Source organism: Loxodonta africana, chromosome 14, assembly GCF_030014295.1.
Source record: "Loxodonta africana isolate mLoxAfr1 chromosome 14, mLoxAfr1.hap2, whole genome shotgun sequence".
Classification (NCBI taxonomy): domain Eukaryota; kingdom Metazoa; phylum Chordata; class Mammalia; order Proboscidea; family Elephantidae; genus Loxodonta; species Loxodonta africana.
In genome coordinates, this window is record NC_087355.1 from 7,886,098 (window position 1) to 7,907,040 (window position 20,943).

Below are 20,943 nucleotides of genomic sequence, written 5' to 3' on the forward strand. Positions count from 1 at the left end.
ATTATTGCTAATTAACTCGGTTCTCGCTGATCTTAAGACATGGGAGGGTCTCACAGTACTGCTGGTGCAGGGATGTGCCAGATGACTCCTCTGCTCTGGTGTGAGAGACACTGTATTACACTGTGACCAGGGAGCACTGACTTTGGGTTGGAGTGGGGTGAGCTTTAACGAGGCTTGGCTCATTCTGGAAAACATATCCAATTCTCAAGGCCACAGGGGAATGTTGGAAGCATTAAAGTTGTAATTCCAAATGTTATCGTCATTAAGAGAATAGTTTTGGAGTCTAAATAATAGATTCAGTGACTATTTCAAGTAATTTTCTTAAAACCTTATAAGGACTATTTACTCCTTTGGCTGATAAAGTGCTACATCTTTCTGTGATGGGAAGAAGACAGACTTTGGATCAGTTGAGAGTGCCCATATGATTTCTCAGTGACTGATGGGAGCCTGCAGGAAATGTTGGAAAGAGCTGAGCTTTTGGAGTCCAACTGACAGGGTTTGCCTCTAGGTTCTTTGAAGCACTTACTAGTCCGGGTGCTGGGGAAAGTTTTTTTTTTATTCCTGGTGAGCGTCAGTTTCAATATCTGAAAAATGGCGATGTTACCATCTACCTCATGGGCTTCTTCGGGGATTAAAAACATACATAAAAGCCTAATGATACATGTCTTTCACATAGAAAGTTCTTGATAAATGGCAACGTTGGCACAGCTGTGGTTACTGCTAAACAGATTTATATATGCATGGCCTGGATCATGTCTTAGAAAGCAAACAACTATAGATAGCATGATAGAGCATTTAGATTTTTTTTCCCACAATAGTATTACAAAGGAATTTCTGCATATTAGCCATGGATCAGAACTTATATAGGAGCAAAGTGTAGCCCCATTCATATATAATGTATGCATTTAATTGCTCCCTATAAATAGCTAAGCCAAAGCTTCACCTTCATTTCAATGGTATTAAATTACATCTTTGAAATGAAAGAACAAAAATATAGTGGGGAAGGGTGGGTAGGCCAGGTATGATGAAGAGCCCAGGCATAACGACTTATTATTGCACAGTGTCAATGACTCCACTCCCTCAGGGGATTCCTTTGGCAGGTCTGCAACCAAGGCAGCTCAACTCACACCACCCAGCTACAAGGCGGTAGCATTTGTGATCCAGATTGCTGTTGTCTAAGCATGCAACGAAAGCTAGGCTTCCTCACATACCGTCTTGTGTCCCCAGAAAGGCTATCTTCCCTGTGAGCATCTTGGGAAGGAGGTCAAACTGATAATCAGATGGGTCACAGTTGAGGCTAGAATCAGGAGAATGAGGTTAGAAAAGTAACAAGGAGTCTTTCCAATCTGTTTAGATTTGATGACGTTTGGATGCCTTCTCAGCCACTTGACCAGAGCCAAAGTTCTCCTTCTCCCTTGTCCTCCCTCCCAACTTCCCATTTCAGCATTCCAAGGGAACTTCTCACCTGGTTTCTGGAAGATTTCATGCTCCTTGTCTGTTTAATTACATCTTCACGTTCCTTTTTAATCATGTCGTTTTACATATTCCACGAGCTGGGTATCCTGTTTACATTACATTTTCCTCCAGCAATTCACGTTTCCTCTTGCTGTAGCCTGTTCTTTATATTCTTATTCTACATTATTATATCTGGAAGCAGGGTGTCAATTCAACGAGGCTGACTTGTCTTTTGACTGCAAAGAATTCATGTTTTCATACTGTCTAGAATGGAGTGTTAATATAACCTGACCAGGACCAAACATTGGGAAATTCCTTTTGGATTCTGAATTTTCTTCTCTTTTTTAAAATCTAGTTTTTCCACCGGAAGGGCTCTGTATTTGAGGGTCTCTGTCCACATATTGCAATCATTATATGGAGCACTCAATCTCTGGTGACAAGGGGTCCCATAACTCAGAAGAATTCAAAAGATACCGTATTGTACATATCTTTAAATTATTGGATGGATTCATGGAATCATGCATACACTAAAAATATGGCCGTGGTTAGAACATTGTCAAATATGTTTCTCACATGGCTCTTTATTTGAAAGAGAAATAAATAGTGCTGCCATCGAATGTATACAGAATGCCTTAATTTTTAATCCGTAACATAATTCCTGGATGTTAATAGAAAAAGGCCAATGTTTAAACATGTTCCATCCTCTATTATTGAAAATTCCTGTTGCATGATTCAAATAACTGAATTGAAAGCAAAGGAAACTGAGGAGTTCATTAGAGAAACAATAAATTTCCTCTGAACATTTTCAGAAGTTATGATATTGCAAGTAATGGTGATTTTTTTCGGAAAGAGCTTAAACAGCATCAAGATTATCTCTGATTTCTTTTGGGGAAAACTTCAGAAGTAAGTATTTTCCAGATTCTTTTGTCTCTGCATGAACAAGGCTTGATAGCTTGAGACTATAATAATATTACTGTGGAAACCTTCGGTCTGTTACATAAATCATCTTAACACTCAGCAAGAACTGTCCAACAGTGCCATTGATGTGCTCAAGCCAATGATCCTACAAACAATTTTTTTGTCTTTCATCACATGTTAGACAATAGCAATAAATCATCTTCATTTAAAAACACACAATGTACTAATTTTTCAAGCAACAGTTATCAAAATGCAGTTTTTGGTGGAAAGCATAGCATTCATTTTATTTGTACTCATTAATTTCTTGTAACTCGTGTTGAAAGCCAGTGAGTGCCTCATTCATTATAGGAATACTTGTTGAGTGCCTACTATGTGTCAGGCACCCTGCTAAGTGTGATATGAGGCACAAACAACTATAAAGCACAGTTTGTTATGAAGGAGGCAAATGTGAAGAGAGAAACAAGAACTTAGGCTCCCAATAAACAGCAGTATGCTCCCAGGACCATACTAAATAATATCAGAGTGCAAATGACAGAGGGATCACTTGAAGCTAGATGATCAAGATTTACCCTGAAAACAGGGCTTGATGATCAGACCCCATTATCTGTGGGGGTGGGATAAGTGGTTGGGGAGGGGCATGAAGGCTACAGGCGAGAAGTCCAGGCAGATGTACAGGCAGCAGCAAAGAGGTCAGCATCAAGGTCAAGTTTTCAAACTCTAAGATGGCTTATGGGGAAAGACTGGTCCCCCAGGTCAAAAGCAACTTTGGGGTACTAGGCCTGATGTAGCCCTCCACTGGGACTGGGGTATAAGGTAAAACCAGAAAACAAAACAAAATAGTTGCTGTCATGTAAATTCCGACTCATGGTGCCCCATTTGTGCAGAGTAGAACCACTCCATAGGGTTTTCAGAGCTGTGACCCTTTGGATGTAGATCACCAGACTTTTTTTCCAAGGTACCTCCAACGTTTGTTTATTTTGTGGGTTCGAACCTCTGACTTTTGTTTGTTTTTGCTATTATTTTATTTGTTTTTAATTGTGCTTTAGGTGAAAGTTTACAGCTCAAGTTAATTTCTCATTCAAAATGTCTGTGCCTGTTGTTTCCTGACATTGGTTGCAACCCCCACAATGTGACAGCATGCTTTCCCTTTCCCCTCTGGGTTCCCCACTACCAACCGTTTGGTTAGTAGTTGAGCACTTAGCCATTTGTACCACCCAGGGACTCCTTAAAAGTACTGTTATTAACTGTCTGTGTGCATACCGCAAATGAGACTAGAAAACACAGTTGCTCTGAGGTTGCCCCAGAGAATTTCTGACCCTGGCTCTGTCTGGGACCAGGAACTGAAGCTCGAGGTCACGATTAATAGGCTAAGACTAAGGACTCACAGGGTGTAGGGCAGCCAGCCGAGCACTTGATTCAGGCCAGGTGTGGGATGGGCAGGGCAGTTGAACACTCTTGTGGGTATCGTGCCTGGTACCAGGTTCACCTTTCTACGGATTCCCAGGAAAACCCAAACCTACTGCCATCGAGTTGATTCCGATTCACAGCAACCCTTTAGGACAGAGGAGAATTGCCCATAAGGGTTTCCAAGGAGTGGCTAGTGGATTTGAACTGCCAAGTTCTTTAACCACTTTGCCACCAGGGCTCCAATTTCCAGGAAAGTACTTAGTATTTACATATGGTGGTATCTCCTGCCATAATTCATTAATGATACTGGAACGGGGAAGAGATTTGTTTCTTCTCAGTATCGCTTTGGGGTGTATGAGTCTCCCAGCAGTATTTTTAGGGGACATTCTAATAACGTACACTAAAAATGCTGTCATCATAAACAAGGGCCCCCCTCTTTGGGTAAAAAAAAGTTTCTGGGAAACAATTTACTTCCAGCTCCCACAACTCTGCACACTGATGATTAGAGAGAGCAGCTGCTAGTGGAGGGGTGGCTTCTGAACACGCAGACAGGCCCAGCTGATAGGGCGTCACTTTGCCGTGATAGGTCGTTATTCCACATGCGATGTTTTCAAGCAGCACCAGTTGGAATCCAGCTCATGGGGACTCCGTGTGTGTCAGAATAGAACCATGCTCCACTGGGCTTCCAAAGGCTGATTTTTTAGACGCAAACTGCCCAGGCCTTCTCCCCAGGTACCTCTCGGTGAACTTGAGGTTCCAACCATTCAGTTAGTAGCTGAGCTCATTAACCTTTTGCACCACCAGGGACTCCTTACAAAAGTAATTGAAGTATTTAAATTTATTGTGTGGCAAAAAATTTCATACACAAAGGCAAACTATATTTATTTTACTTATCCAAATTTTTAAAATTCTCACATTAATAGTTCATACATTCTGATATCCAGTTCTACATTTCTTTTGTCTTATTTTATAAATAATCCATGTTAACTAGAAGAAAAATAGAAAACATCGATTTAAAAAATCACCCTTCATTCAACCACATAGGAAAAAACACTTTTTGGTGTATATTTGTTTGCTTGGGGCATTTGTTTTTAATAACCAAGTCAGATCATAGAGCTCTAATTTTGGAGTTAGAAATGCTACATACAAATGTCAGCTCCCCACTTAGTAGATATAGTTACCTAATTTCCCTAAGCCTCAGTTTCCAAATCTGCCAAATAAGGATGAAGATATTACTGAGATATTAATATTACTTCATATTAAAGTTAAATGAGGTAAATAATTATACAATTATTAATAAACTAAAAAACCAAACCCAGTGCCATCGAGTCGATTCCAACTCATAGCGACCCTATAGGACAGAATAGAGCTGCCCCATAGAGTTTCCAAGGAGCGCCTGGCAGATTCAAACTGCTGACTCTTTGGTTAGCAGCCGTAGGACTTAACCACTACTCCACCACGGTTTCCATAATTATTAATAGATGTTAATAATTAATAAATGTGGAATCAACTGGACGGCACTGGGTTTAAATGTTAGCTATATTATTACCAGAGCCCTGGTGGCACAGTGGTTAAGAATTATGCCTCCTAACCATAATGTTGGCAGTTCGAATCCACCAGCCACTCTTTGGAAACCCTCTGGGACAGCTCTACTCTGTCTTACAGGGTTACCATGAGTCGGAATTGACTTGATGGCAAACAGCAATGACAATATCGTAACTGGAGCTCCGGTGGCACAGTGGTTAAGAGCTATGGCTGCTAACCAAGAGGCTGGCAGTTTGAACCCACCAGCCACTCTTTGGGAACCCTATGGGGTAGTTCCACTCTGTCCCCTAGGGTCCTTATGAATGGAAATCGACTGGACGGCTATGAGTTTGGTTTGGTTTTTATATTATTATTATTATACCATTATGCTACTTACTTTGATTACTTAGAATGGATCATGAAAAATTTTCCATGACAACATACGGACTTACATTATTGTTCACGTGGCTGCATAGTGTATCACTGTGACCACGTTTTAAAATGTATTCATCGGTTCCCTATTACTGAACATTTAGAACGTTTCCAAGCTTTCTGTTATAAAACACACTGTGATGAATAGCCTTAATCATTTATTTCCTTAGGATGATGCTCTAGAGGTGGATTTTCTGGACAGGAGTTTTGTATTTATGCTCAAAACTAATCAGAATGCTTGCACGAGAGACCGCCAAGTCCATGCCCTCGGTCTGCAGATGACGGGAAGGAGGACCAGAGAGGTTAAACGACTGGCTTGTGTCACAGACCTCATCGGGCAGAGGGGAGATCCACTGCAACAGTACACAGACTTTTTACATTTAATAACTGAATAAAACAAACTGGGGTTTAACATACTATTTTCAAATATGTGTGACCTTAAATTTTAATGAATGTTCTTTTGTTTTTTTAAGACCTGGCTTACACTGATTTTGCTTAGGGTCCGGCTCTGTTTATTAAACCATATGCAGCCAGCCAGCATGGAATTAAGCATTCACTGATGGCTTATTTTTATATGTATTTTTTTTATACGTAAATTAAAAAAATACATGTTAAGTGTATTTAAGAGCCCTGGTAGTACAGTGGTTAAGAGCTCAGGCTGCTAACCAAAAGGTCAACAGTTCGAATCCACCAGCCTCTCCTTGAAAACCCTATGGTGTGGTTCTGCTCCGTCCTGTAGGCTTGCTTTGAGTTGGAATCCGCTCAGCAGCAATGGGTTTGATTTGGGTTTCAGCGCGCTTACCTTCATTCTCTTCCTTGTTGTTCATTTTTGCAGAAGTCAGTAAGTGCTGGGTATGGGAACTCACATTCTGCATAAAGAAGCTAAGCTAGCCTTGAACTAGAGGTAATCAGATGGCCTGTGCCCTTTGGTGGGCTCCTCCATCAGTGAGGCCAGGAAGGGGAAAAGAGAGGCTCCTTTTTCTCTTCATCACAGTCTGATATGCTATACCAATTCTTGCATCTCTTGCCAGAAAAAGTGAAAAGTGGATCCCTAAATATCTGAGGATCAGACTCTGACTTCCTAAGTCCTTGCTACTACTTAGGCTGAAGAGGAATTGAAGGTAGGGGCATGGAAGAAGAAAAAAATGTTGAACAAACGGGCCAATTCCCCCAGTTTAACCAAGACAAGACAAGGCCCCTCAACATTCCCTGCCAGAAGTGGGTTCCCGGGGGAGAGAGAGGGAGGGGTGAGACACCTTCCCTGGAGAGAACTCCTGTACTTCATTTACCTTCTAGGTGTGAAAAGGAGGAATGTCAAGGGTGGGAAAAGTATGCTGGACCAGGAGAAGAGTAGTAGTGGGAATACGTGGAATTAGTGATGGCACAGGAAATAGAACGGCTGCAAGAAGAGGAGGCGGGAATCGCAGCTCTGGATGAAAGAAGCCAGGGACAGTGACTACCACCTTGTACTCATATGCTTTTGTACATGTTTGAACAAATAAGGAATTGCTATTTTTGTAGGTTAAAAAAAAAAAGGGCTCAAATACCTACAGTTTCATTTGGTTCAACCTAATATCTTTCAGGTGCCCCTGGTGGTGCAGTTAACACTCTCTGTTGCTAACCAAAAGGCTGGCGGTTTGAGTCCACCCAGAGTCACCTCGGAAGAAAAACCTTGTGATCTCCTTCCAAAAAATCAGCTGCTGAAAATGCTATGGAGCGCAGTTCTGCTCTGACACACGTGGGGCCGACACGAGTCAGGGTCTGCTTGGCAGCGACTGGTTTAAGACTCCTCAGAGTCCCCACACATGTAATACACTGGAGATACCTCAGTGCTGAAAAGGGCTGAGGCTAGTGTGTCAATATTCTGACCTTAAAGTTCTAAAGTAAAACGAAGCCTGGTTGACCCCGGATGGAGTCTGACTTGAGAGTCAGGCCTTCTCAAGCCGGAATCCTGGCTGTATTTCTTTTTAATGTTCAGCAAGTCATTCTACCTCTCCATCCTCCCTGAACTGTTGTAAGGATTAAATGAGATAAGGTGAAGCCCTTGCTTAGTAGTTCACTGCTGGGCATAGCTATTATTATTAATCTAATTTATTCATGACACTGGGGGCATAGGGGTGCTAACCTAAACTTTCAGGCAAGCAGGAGCTTCCTACTGAAACATACCAGCACCGTTACAAGTACCAAAGTTAACTGGAGTCAGAGCATAAGAAATAAACAGCCCAGTACACACAGGGCACCTGAGTCCAGATTTCCCCGAAGGCAACTTTTGTACAAAGTGGCTGGCCCTGCCCCACCCCTGTGATCCTATAGCCCCAGACTCCTCCAAGGCCAGTCAGCTTTGCTATTTTAGAAGTAACTACACCCATAGCAGCCTTAGGAAACCCTGGTGGCGTAGTGGTTAAGTGCTACGGCTGCTAACCAAAGGGCTGGCAGTTCGAACTTGCCAGGCGCTCCTTGGGAACTGTATGGGGCAGTTCTACTCTGTCTTGTAGGGTCGCTATGAGTCGGAATCGACTCGACCGCACTGGGTTTGGTTTTTTTTGGTTTAGCAGGCTTAGGTCTTCTGGAAGGAGGGCCTGCTCTTGAAATGTTCTCATGATACAACCAACAGGGCCAGTGTGAGTTCCAGATGAGTTCTATCTCATTTGAATGATTCCATGCGAGGTCTTAGAAGCCAGTTGTTTGACTTTGCAACCAGCAGGATCAATTATCATAGCTTATGACCAACTGGAGGATTTATGGAGGACATTTCCCAAGACAGCCACCAGTTCATTTCAAACCTTTAGGACTCCAGTTATAAAGGTTTGTATCTAAACTGTGAAGTAACATAGAGGAGAACGAACACTCAGCTTCACAGCCACAGGAGAGAGAGGGAAAACTATGGATAAAGATCGAACCGAAACCACCACTGTATTTCTGGGGAGGCCAGCTAGGTCTGCTCCAGTGCGGAGGAAGTGAAACTGCAGAGGGAAACTTGACACTTTTGTAAAGGTGTTTTTGGCGTGGCAACGAGGACGTGAAGACAGAGGTCTCAAAAGAGATGGGTTAGGTGGAAAAACCCTAAACTTTTCCAAGTCTCAGTGCTTTGATGCTAAAATGGGCAAAATCACTTCTACCTGACATATTGGCATATTATAAATGTTGTGTTGGTTTAGGACAGCCTCTGAGGGCTTGAACAAAGAGCGGGCATCGACAGGCGCTATCACGCATCATATTACTATTCTGAACTCAACACACCATGCCTGTCCTCACTGTGAGTTGGAATTGACAATGGCAATGGTTTTTTTGTTTTGTTTTATTCTTTGGACCTTCTTTAGCGGTACGTTCAGTATAAAAGTCAGAAAAAATTTTTTTTCTGGCATATTATACATTGCAGAATTTAACAGGAAAGATCATTTTAGTTCTTCATAATTATTCACTTATGAAAATCAACACCTCTGAAATACGATTTTGAACAAGCCGAAGGGCTGTTTTCAAAATGTACCATACCTAGCTGCAAAGCCAGTCAGGCTGTGTACCAGAGGAGAGCATTTTCAAGGGCCCACCTGTCTTGGTATCACTTGACAGCTGCCCACAGAGCAAGCTATATTCCAAACAGAGCCCAACGTGCTGAAATCAGTTTTTACCACCAATGCTAGTCCATTCAGAGCTTTTCATAATTTTCATCACTGAAATGTATTTCCCTAATGCTTGAAAAAACATACCATTAGACGATTATAATAAAACTCCCGAGCATACTGAGCAACAAACATTTGTTTTCTGAAATAAAAAATGAGTCTTATATTCACAAATCCCACAGCTTGGAAATGTATATGATACACAACATTTAACCTGTCAGCAGCCTCATTAGTGTCAATGACTAGGAACTGGCAATCAGTAGATGGCGTGTTCTATGTGTGTTTATGTTTTAAAATGCTCCTAAAATAGCTCCACTAGAGAAGTGGATATAAAGCACTTCTCTACTGGACAAATGAATTTCAGTTTAAATTGTATGATCTATTAAAAAAAATTTTTTTTAGGAATTCACATTTCTCATGAAAGTGAACATTTGTAGTTAACACAGTAATACCCAACAAAAATATAATAATAAAGGCTAGTGGATAAAAATCACCTAAAGTTCACCACACCAGTAGGTAAACAAATGTCAAGAATATATACAGAAAGACTGATGGCTCTTTGATGATCAAGAGCCTTATGTATATATTTTTGTATGGTGCCCATATTCAGTATCCATACCGGCTATTAAGATATTTTTATAAACCGTAAGAAGTATGCGAGCTATTTCAAGATATAATTCTGAAAAACAGACTTCCATGTAAAAAGCCAATTTAGGAAGAAAACAACATAAACAATAGTAACTTGTGTGCTCAAGTGAAGCATCTTTTTAATTTTGAGTAATGAAGATGTCAAGCCAAATGCTAGAGTAGTTTAACTTAATTAGGTGGCCTATTTTTCCAGGCATCCTTTCATTTCCCATTGAAAACTCAGCTTGTATGCAAGGCAACAAGAACAATTTTGTCTGTAATGAATACCTCTGGGAATGCACAGAGTAATCATTTGGATGTTACACTGAAGACTGGTTTGAGTAACTAGTTTGGGCTTGTTAAGATGCCAGACTTTGTTGGACTAACTAGATTAATCAAAGTGTGGCAGCTTTATCATTTGATTGGGTCAACGGTCAAAAGTCAAGTTGACTTTACTCCTGACATTTCTGCCAAAAGGAACCAATCTAAAAGTAATTGGTCTAATTTATAGTTCAAATTTACGTCACAATCATGGAAATTTTATGAACCATAGTAAAGAGGTTTTTTTTTTTTTCCAAAATGCTCTAAAAAATATTATTTTTTACACTTTCTAGGCTCGTCTCTCTTGCCTCATTTACACTCTAACCTGGAGAATTTTCTTACTGGGAAAATATATAATTAAAATATATGTAGCCATTAATACACGTGCAAATCTGAAAACATTCTAACAGTAGATTTAAGAGACAATTGTACAAAAAAGAGCTTGGAGGGCCCTACTGGTTCCACTGCTACTGTGTTGCTGATGACAAACAGCAATATGACACTGTTGTAAGAATAATTGCCTATTATTGTCAAGTTTATTATCATATTAATTCTTTGAGTCTTGTGCTTGAAATGATTCTCCAAGGAGGAGGGAGTGCTGGAGCCTTTTGTGAATGTGTCATGGCAGTGATACCCAGAAGGAGAGGGGCTACTGGAACTGAATGGACACGGCCGGGCTTGCTAGATCTCCTGCCAGGCAGGGCTGAGAACTATTAAAAGTAGGAGACTAAAATAATTAACGTGATTATAAAGATGTCCACAGAATATTTTAATTCATGTACTCATATTTAAACAAATAATGTGTGTGCCTCTGATATTTCGGACATTATCCTCAGCTCAGGAAATACAGAGAGAAACAAGATCTAGACCCCATCCTTCAGATCTCACAATCTAGTGGGACAGACAGGTAAGCAAACAGGTGAAGGCTCCAGTGTAGCACATGCCAGGCGGGGCCAAGAAGCACCTCAGTAACTCTGACCCACACACAATGGAGAGGCCCTGAAGGCGTGTTCCCAAGAGAGAAAAATGGCCAGTTCTTTTAATGGATCCTTCAGGCAACCAAACCCTTTGCTGTGTAGTCGATTCAAACTCATAGTGACCCTACAGGACAGAGTAGAACTGCCCCATAGGGTTTCAACCAGTGGCTGGTGGATTCAACTGCCAACCAACCAAGCTCTTAACCACTGCACCCCCAGGGCTCCAGGGAAAGTTCAAAATGAGGGTAAGGTAAAATGAGTTAAAGAGAAACTGTGAGGCCCTGAACTAAGGCAGTCATTATGTGGATGGAAAAGAGGGGGCAGATTTGTAAGTTATGCCAAAAAAAAAAAAAAAAAAAGAAGGAGCAGCACTACCTGAAGATGAACCAAGCACTGAGTGCTAAGGAAGACTGCTGTCAAGGGGCAATTGATTTATTGGAAATGTGGTTCAGGCAAGCAACCTAAGCTTCTCCATAAGCTGACACTGATTTTCCCTATCTAGAAAGATCGGTCCTTCTCAACCTTTTCTGTGTGGGAGCCAGACTGAGGTATGGATGAGAAGGGAAGAGCTCCTGCCAGGAGCGCTGGGAGAAAATGTTGCTGTAGGGAGCAGACTGGCCAATTTGGGTGGAAAGGATAGAACAACTGCTATAGTGATGGCACATATTCAAAACTGAAAAAAAAACCAAAAACAATTTCGGATGATGCAGAAAGCTCTGATTGAAATGACCAGACTTCTCTTGCTTAACATGAAGCTTCTCAATGTTCAGCTTCTGTTTCCTTTGACGTATTTCATTCAAATGAACATTTATATCCTGAGTACAATCACACCTTAGGAACTACAGAAGGTACTGTAATTCCAGAGGTTGGAGAAAGGAGCTCAAGTGTTTTAGGAAGTAAAGGCCACAGAGCATGTGGACCTGTGTCGCCTACATACATCTGGAGGAGAGTCAGAGCTCAAGCAGGAGGCCTCAACCACGGCTGCCATATTGTTCTGTGCTCTGATCTAGACATAGCCATTGAAATCAAATGTGATGTGTTAAGAACATAAAAGGAGGTGGCTTATGATGGACTGCTCCTACCCTTCACTTCTTCCATTTCATTAGCCCACTCACATTTTCCCACAAACTATGCAGGAAGGTTCTGGCAGGGTTGGGAAAAACACAGAGCAACCTTGCATTGATAGAGATCAAACTCTATCCACAATAAGAAAAAGCTAAATGGATTTTAAATGAAAGCACTAAGTGACCAGCACACTTATAGCTATTATAGGAGAAAACAGTCAGCATTCCAGGAAGGGGACCCAGGAGGAGTGGACATATTATGTGCTTTTACTACACACTAGTCCAGCTTACTATAGGGTGGTCTCTTTAACTTAGAAGCTGCGTATCAATTACAAAATTATACGCAAAAAACGTTTTCAGGATTTGTATATACTAGCTTAAGAGTTATAGAACGCACGTGGTAGATAGTGCCAAAGAGCCCTTCAGGACTATCTATAAGAATATCATTAATTTTTACAGTGTGCTTCCATTTCTGGACCAGTTCCAGCACTGGCTTTCTATAAAATCATTTCAAGTACAGAATGATGCTATTTGCTTGCAGCAACATCACAGGAGCAGGAGCGCACCATATGTTGCTACTTAGCGACTTCGTCTGTAAGTCCCAAAGCATGTACTGATTTGAAAATCGAACAGGAATTATAATTGTTGAGTGGTTCTATGAGGCAAGTTGTCTTGGATTGCTAAAGTATGCAGATGTTTGATGTTCTGCAGGAAAAGGCACAGAACTATTTTTTTTTTTTCCCTTCCATTGCAGGATGACTAAAATCTTATTTATGGTCACCTTAAGGGATACATTGATTAAAATTCCCTAAAAGAAGATCAAGTAATGAATTCTTGAACATATTACATTACAGTAAACAAAAGGAATGTCAAGAGTACAATCTAGTCAAGCCAGTCAGCATGTGTAATTTGTGAAATGTATTTCTCTCTCAGCATATGTATTATCTTACATTAGTCTAATTTTTAAATAGCAAATTCTGAAAACATTTTTATACATGCAACATTATTTAAAAAAAGAGTTTGCTTCAGGATCACAAACCTGCCATATTTTTCAAAAGCACAAAAAAGTATCTGGCCCTTTCTACTCCTTCTCCATAAATTATCACTGGTATTTAAGACATTCTTAGTCACTCGTGACTGACAAAACGTTAAGAAAAATAATGTTAACTGTTCGATTGTAGTCGGGCCTGAATTATTATCCATTGTACTTAAAGCTAAATATCTAAGGAGCCAGGCTTATGGTGAATACACTCTGCATTTCCAATCCTTTATCCACAACTCCTTTAAGAGGGATAAAATCATTCCCTGCAAGGAAGCAGCTGCTTTATAACAGCAATCACTTATTGAGTTTGTGTTTCTACTGTTTCAAACAAATTCAATTAGCCCTTACACTTCAAAACCCTAAAGGCACCGAAGAGATGATACCGGGCTGCTTTAATCCAATAGTAATACTAAACTTGTCAGTACAGTTTTGGGATTGATGGTTAGAAGAAAATTAATAATAACATTTTTCATTTTTTAATCAAACAGTACAATTCAGAACTGCCTGTGGATCGTGGAGGGTACTTAGCTGAATGGATTCAGTTCAGTCATAATTTTAAATGCAAAGCTGGGCCTTCCAAAGGTATTCTTAGAGTAATCAACTGAGCTGAGTGGAAGGAAACATTGGCAGAATCTTTGAACGCCACGATGGCCTTTTCCGCTGAACAATATAGTGTAGTTTCAAGAACGCCTGCCCGAAGATGGCAGGGGTCATAATGACTTCTAAATGCAAAGTTTGTGGAAATGCATAACTGCCTCTGTTTTGAGTTAGGCATGAGACATATCGTTATGAGAGAATTTTCAAAGCCCCACAGTGTGTAGCCCTAACATACACCATAGATTTAATTCACTGACAACCACTATGGAGAAAAAGAGTTTTAGTCTCTCATCTGGCCCCCCCAACCCCCCAGATATCAAATCTATCTGGGTGAACATGTAAACATTTAAAGCTACCATATTAGAGTTTATGCTGTAGTTGCTGATACATGAAAAGCCAGGATGCCATGGTGTCACTATTCTGGAAAAAAAACGTGCAAGTCCGTAAAATGCTCCTGTGATCTCTCACTTCACTTATTCATTCACTTATTTTTGATTACAATGTTCTTACATTTTGTGTTATACTGGCCCCCTAGGGCAGTTAGAATTTGGCTTTAAATACCCTTCCTGGACTTAGGTACCTAAAAAAGAGATCACCAAGCACTTACTTTTATAAATGTAACTATTTACATTTTCATTGTACTTTCATTGTCACTTCTCCTGACTAAATACCTTGTCAACTAGTCCCAGTGAAATGGATACAAATGTGCCCTTGAAGGGTTTCCATCTTATCACGCATTTTGACCTGAAAGCCACCCCCTCCCCTGTGGATTCTGAAGCTGCATTAGGGTCCACTCTGCCACCGCGGCATTGGCAAAAGCTCACCAACCACGTGATTTGGGTTATAAATGTAGCATTTTGTTGAAAATGGCCCCAACAGTTGATCATGGACTCGATTTGTGACACGTGTAGCATATAATGATTAACTCATCTACAGTCTGAAGCACAAATAACCTGCACCTGTAAAGACTTTATTTCCTAAAGGTAAAACAACTGTTTAGGAAAGATCATGCTGGCAAAACAGCTGCTTGCTGTTCTGGAGAGAAAACAAGGCAGAAGCTTTCAACAAATGCCAACTCCGGTGTTTTATCAGCGTTTCTCATTAACTGGAAACAAGGCTTAAATGCTTTGTTTATAAATTATGATTATTCCTGATTGCGGCAGTTACCGATAGTGCTACTCATTTGCAATGCAACTCTTTGAATTTGTTTAATTACAATTTGAAACAAGGCAGAGAAGATTAATTAACCCACCTGGCTGGCTGGCACATAGTCCTGGCTCGGCTCTGTCATGCTCATATACATGTTCTCACCGTCAAACTGCGAATGAAATAATAGTAAACATTCAGCAATCTTGACTGCAGGGTTTTTTTTTTTTTTTTTTTCATCAGCAAACTGGAAAACAGTAGCCATAAAAAAAAAAAATTCTGTGGTGAGGAATATGGAAAATCTGCCACAGCGAGCTACCACATCTTTTCTTTGATGTTTCTGTTGTCATCCTTGCTGACCCTGGATGTCGGTGATTTGGAGTAATTAGTGCTCTAGTAATTACAGCAAGCAAGCAAGAAATGAATGGTTTCCTTTCATCTGCAATCTGTTTTAAAACAAAATGGCTCATTTTGCGCGCCATGTATACATATTGCAGCCCGCCTGTAATGAAGTATTAAATGAATGGCGCCGTTTCTGAAAGAAAAGGATAATGGAAAAGACAAGAAGCCACAGCTCAGTGCCTTCTGAGTTTAGCTCTTAAAGATGAAAAAAGAGCAGAGTTTTCATAACAGACGAACACTGGCTTCATCATAATTGCTTTATGATGAAAATTTTTAAGTTTATAATAATATTTGAAAAGAGTATGTACCCCGAATGGTCATGGTTAAGAATGACAATACCAGTGACTAACAATAAAAATATACAGGCTGGGTGATTAAGTTTTCCTCTCTGAAATTTTCTGAAGATGAAGAATTAATGTTAAGTGTTCACAGAAACTGACTACATCAGCCAATGGACGTAGGAACAAGGCGGAAGGAGGAAACTCACAGAGGCAGGACAACTGAGGGAGAATCAAGTAGTTTAAACAATAACAACAAAAAATACTTTTCATTATTTGGGTTTTTTGAATGCAGTAACCACTCCATTCAGACTTAATCCTCAGCTATCGTTAGACACTTGATAAATGGGCAAAACATTCCTTTTTTAGTAAGAGGAAGACTTTTCCCAAGGAAATAATCAAATAGACTACTACATTCAACTTCAAAGAGCTTGGTCTACATATACATTCATTAACAGACTGCTTTCACACCTAGGAACCTGAAAATTTGAAAAATCACTTTTCAAAACAGAACAGTGTCATTGTTAATGGTGCAAAGGTATAGTAATATGTCCATACTTTATCTATTGTCAAAACTGGATCAATGTATTATAGACATAGCCTCCTACCACCTATGAGGTGCCGGAGAAGAGGGTTAGACCAACACTAGGCACGAAGCAAGGCATCCGAACCGTGGTCAGCAGCACGGAGTGCCTGGAAGATTCACATAAACATCAGCTGTAAAAATAGAGACACCACTAAAGACCCTGAGCCACTCACTAGGTTAAGTTCAAAGAACCAAAGGACTTCCTCACACATCATCATGTAAAAATATTTCAGGTTACGTGAGCCACTTCTCTAAACAAATATGAAGTCACACATTCAGTGATGTGGCTGTTGGCACACGTCGGAAAGAGCACATCTAGAGAGAAGAGTTGACGATTTTGGTTGCTTTGTCAGCTGGCCCCGGTGCCCTGATTCAGACGACTTACCCGAGGTCGCCTTCCCGTCGGCTCAGATGGACTCCTCCTTCACCCACAGAGAGTCTGGCCCTGAGTCACTCTACCTGTGACCCCTAACAACCCCCAGATCTGACAAAGAGCCTCACTTAGCAGTGTTCCTGTTCCACTCATGTGTGAGTGCACTGGTTTGTTTGCAAATGTTTATAATGTTAAGATACCAAGGAACCATTTAAAATATGGACAGTTTCTCTGACTGCGATAAACTAAACTGAACAGAAGTAGCGAAGTGAATCAGATACTCCACTGCAGATGCGTCTTCTATAAAAGTGCCACTTTCTATTTTATCTTCTCTAACTCGTTTTCTAAATCTGGTGTCGCTCTTATGCCAACTAACGCTTTGGAGTTTTGGTTTTAGTGTATTCAGAGTGCATGCTAATTCAGTACGCTCAGCGTTACTGTTCTTGATAAGGACTTTTCTATCAAAAAGTACCAAAACACGTAAGTAATATGGAACCCAGGCTGAAACAGCATTGTTACAATAAAACAATTACTATAAATATTATAATTATGGTACTTAAAATGATTTAGCACATTTTCTGTCCCAGCCACCTGTAGCTTTACATGTATTAACTGATAACTATTAACTGATTTAATCCTCACAACAACAGAGAGTTCGGTGTTATTACTATTTCCTACATTTCACAGAGGAAGAAACGGACTCACAGAGAGGTTAAGCTATATACTCAAAGACACACAGCTCATAATAGGCAGAGCTGGAATTCAAACCCAGGCAACTTGGCTTTCTAGCCCATGCACTTAACCACCAGAATAGGTACATTACATTCTGAAGCACGCTGATGAGCTATCAATTCTGAAAATTATTTCTATAAATTATCAAAGTAGAGTGGTGCTAATATCTCAGTGATGTTGCAATATTGTCTAGAATTTCTGTGGTACTGTGAGAGTCCAAAAATAAGTGCTATGGTGAGCTGTCTAGTCATCACCCTCACTGAATACCCCTGGATGGTTGACAATTAAAGCCTTAAAAGACTCAGAGGTGGCTCTTTTCTTGGCATCAAGATACTCTGATCTCCTCTGAAAGCTTATTTCTGGAGGGCCTACAGGGTCAAAATACCTAAAAGGGTATTTTTTTTCATTCTATTGCTTGCTGGGAAGAGTCTTGGTCCCATTTCCACACTTCTGCCCCTCTCCCTGTGCCCATCACTCCGGACACATTCACAGCCCTTTGTCCAGGACAGCATCCTTCCCTTGTACTTGGGGAAGTGTTCCTTACACTCCTCAGCTACACTCCAGTGTGCCATCATCAGCCTTCTGTTTCCAGGTGGGTTTTTTTTTTTTACACATCTGCTCCTTCAGCTTCACTAGACTGTGAGCACATCCTATCTTTCATGTCCCTAAAGCCTGGGCCCAGGTATGGTTGGTCCCCGAGGAATATTTACTATTGAATTTACTGTTGAATTAACTAAAAGTGAACAACCTTTGCAGGATGAAATAGCTCACCTTCCTAGAGAAGGTGGTGACTTGAGAAGAGGAAGAAGATTCAGCTTTGAGGGGATGGTTCGGTGGCTGTTTTCAAGGGGGTAGATGTGAAGTGTTATACCAAAAAAACCCACTGCTGTCAAGTCGATTTTGATGCATAGTGACCCTGTAAGACAGAGTAGAACTGCCCCATAGGGTGTCTAAGGAGCAGCTGGTGGATTTAAACTGCCAATCTTTTGATTAGCAGCTGAGCTCTTAACCACTATACACAAAGTCTCATAGTGGATTCAAATTAGTTGATATAGGAGCAGAAGTCCTTAAAGAGAAAAAACAATGTTCAGAAATAGCCGGGAAACCAATACTCAAACGCTGGATCCAGTCTTCCTAAAGATTTTACTCACTAAGATTTTATTTAATATTTTGAAACATATAGTGTGGCCAGAAATCAAGAGACCTTGTTATAAATGAGCGTATACCCTCTTGCTGAAGAATTCCAAGTTGCCAAACAAAAACACATCAGCATGTCAGAATAAGCCTAAGCTTTTCCCTCACAGGTTGAAGGATTTTGGCTTAACCAGTTCCTAAAAGGCAAGGGCCCAGTGCAGGAGTCGCTCAGGTGAACGTCCTCAGCGCAATTTTCTTAGCCTCCAGCCACACAGGTTCAGGACCTGGGCCTCAGCAGGCCCCTTACTGGTCCAGCATTCTTTTCGATGCAGCCTGGGTCATGGGCTTAGTACCCAGTTGTCATTTGAAATGGAATGACAGCACATAGAATTTCAGTCTTAGACAGGCCCCTGAAAGTATCACATCTGAATGCTTCACGTTATGATTGAAGGAACAGAATTTTTACTGGTCGCTCAGTCTGTCTGGGAACAGAAGTGAGGTCTGGCCTCCTCACAGAACAGTTTTCCACCACTGCAGACTGCTTTATGTACTTCATTGCCCATAACAAAAAGTGGGATTCAGCCATAAACAGGACTGAAGTTCTAATACATGCTGACAGAAATAAACCTTGAAAACATTATGCTGAGTGAAACATGGCAGACACAAAAGAACAAGTATTTTATGACCCCTGGTGGTGTACTGGTGAAAGCGATTGATGATGAAAAGGTCGGCAGTTCGAAACCACCAGTGGCTCCAGGGGAGAAAGATGTGGCAGTCTGCTTCCGTAGAGATTTACAGCCTTGGAAACCCTGTGGGGTCGCTATGAGTCAGAATCAACTAGACGGCGGTGGGTTTTTTTTTTTTTTTTTTACCTGAAATATCTAGAAGAGGCAAATGCATAAAGACAGAAACTGATCACTGGTTATCATGGGCTGGGGGAACGGGCAAGAGGGGGTTAATGTTTCGTGGGTACAGAGTTTCTGTTTGGTGTGATGAAAAGTTTTGGAAACGAATAGTGGTAAAACTTGCACAATTTTATTGCGAATATAGTTAATGCCATTGAATTGTGCACTTGAAAGTCACTAAAGTGACAAATCTTATATTTCACCACGGTGGGATAAAACATGGAGGCTCAGACTCTGCAGCTCTTGGTAGGCGACTTGTCCTCACACTCCCCTGACTTGGGGGCGGGCGCCTGGCTTCGCTCTGCCTGTAAAAAAGTACAGCCCATTAAATGACGGCCGTGGGGTGGATCCTGACTCTTCGCTCCGCCTGTACCGCACATTAAATGACGGCCGTGGAGTGGATCCTGACTCACGGCAACCCTCTGTGTGTCAGAGCAGAAGTGCTCCAGACTGTTTTCGACAGCACTTTTTCAAAATCACATTGCCAGGCCTTTCTTCTGAGGAGCCTCTGAGTGGGTTTGAACCACTGATCTTTCGGTCAGTAGCCAAATGCTTTCACCACTGTGCCACCAGGGTTCCTATATCTAAACATAATAAAATAAAATTTATATAGGGCTTCATTTTCCTGTATTCTCAATTTTAAAGCCTGGTGCAAAGTCTGAGAGAATAGGATGTCTTCCTTAAATCTAAATTTAAAGGGCATCAACCCAGGATTAGCCTTTCTGACCAAGTGGCTTCCTACTCTTCATTGTGTTTTTATATCAAAGCACCAGGGGAGGCAATCACATAAAAAGTCATTTATAATCTTCCACTACAGTTTTTTTTAAAATTGTTTTTAGAGGATATTAACCAAACCCACAATCCCAGAGAGCTTTTCAAACTAGGTAGTTATTATTTCTATTTAAAAACCGAAAGCTGACATCTAGCAATGTTGGGACATAGTGAATGATGAGAAAAATGGGTGATATTCAGAGGCCTATATATGGAAAATAGCACCTATGGCAATTAGTTTTAAATTGCTGAAGGATCTCTCACAGTTGATGACAGAAGCTGCTCGTTAGCGCCCCCCTCCCCCAAGCCGTGCCCAGGGCATCGCCCCACCTGGCACACCTTAGTTACACCTCTGGCAATATTAGGCAGCCCAAACCACTAAAACAAGAAAAATCAAAACAACAATATGAAGTGTAAACTAATCCTGGCTCTGGTAAAGGGAACAGGGTCTTTGTAGGGAAATCATTTTTAAAAAATCAGAAAATTACAGATGCGAGTGGGGAAAAAAGATCTCATGGAAATCTAAAAACAGTACCACATTGTATTGCCCATAAAGGGGAAATCTTACATCCCTGCATGTTTTTCAGAAGGATATTTGATACTTTAATTCTAAAAAAAGAGAAAGAACTAAA

At 40.8% G+C, this 20,943-nt stretch overlaps 1 protein-coding gene across 2 annotated transcripts in view; it reads right to left on the reverse strand.

The window, feature by feature from the left end:
* Positions 1 to 20,943, reverse strand: part of TOX (thymocyte selection associated high mobility group box) — a 367,991-nt gene that overhangs the window by 176,617 nt on the left and 170,431 nt on the right. The window contains exons 1-2 of one of the 2 annotated variants that reach the window (XM_023545698.2): positions 16,782 to 19,453; positions 15,237 to 15,302 (exon numbers count right to left, since the gene is read on the reverse strand). In XM_023545698.2, coding sequence (XP_023401466.1) covers positions 15,237 to 15,287 — 51 coding nt within the window. In that variant the 5' untranslated portion in view covers positions 15,288 to 15,302; positions 16,782 to 19,453. Of the gene's footprint in view, positions 1 to 15,236; positions 15,303 to 16,781; positions 19,454 to 20,943 lie in introns of those variants that run through there. The other variant, XM_003408320.4, reaches the window with a different exon arrangement.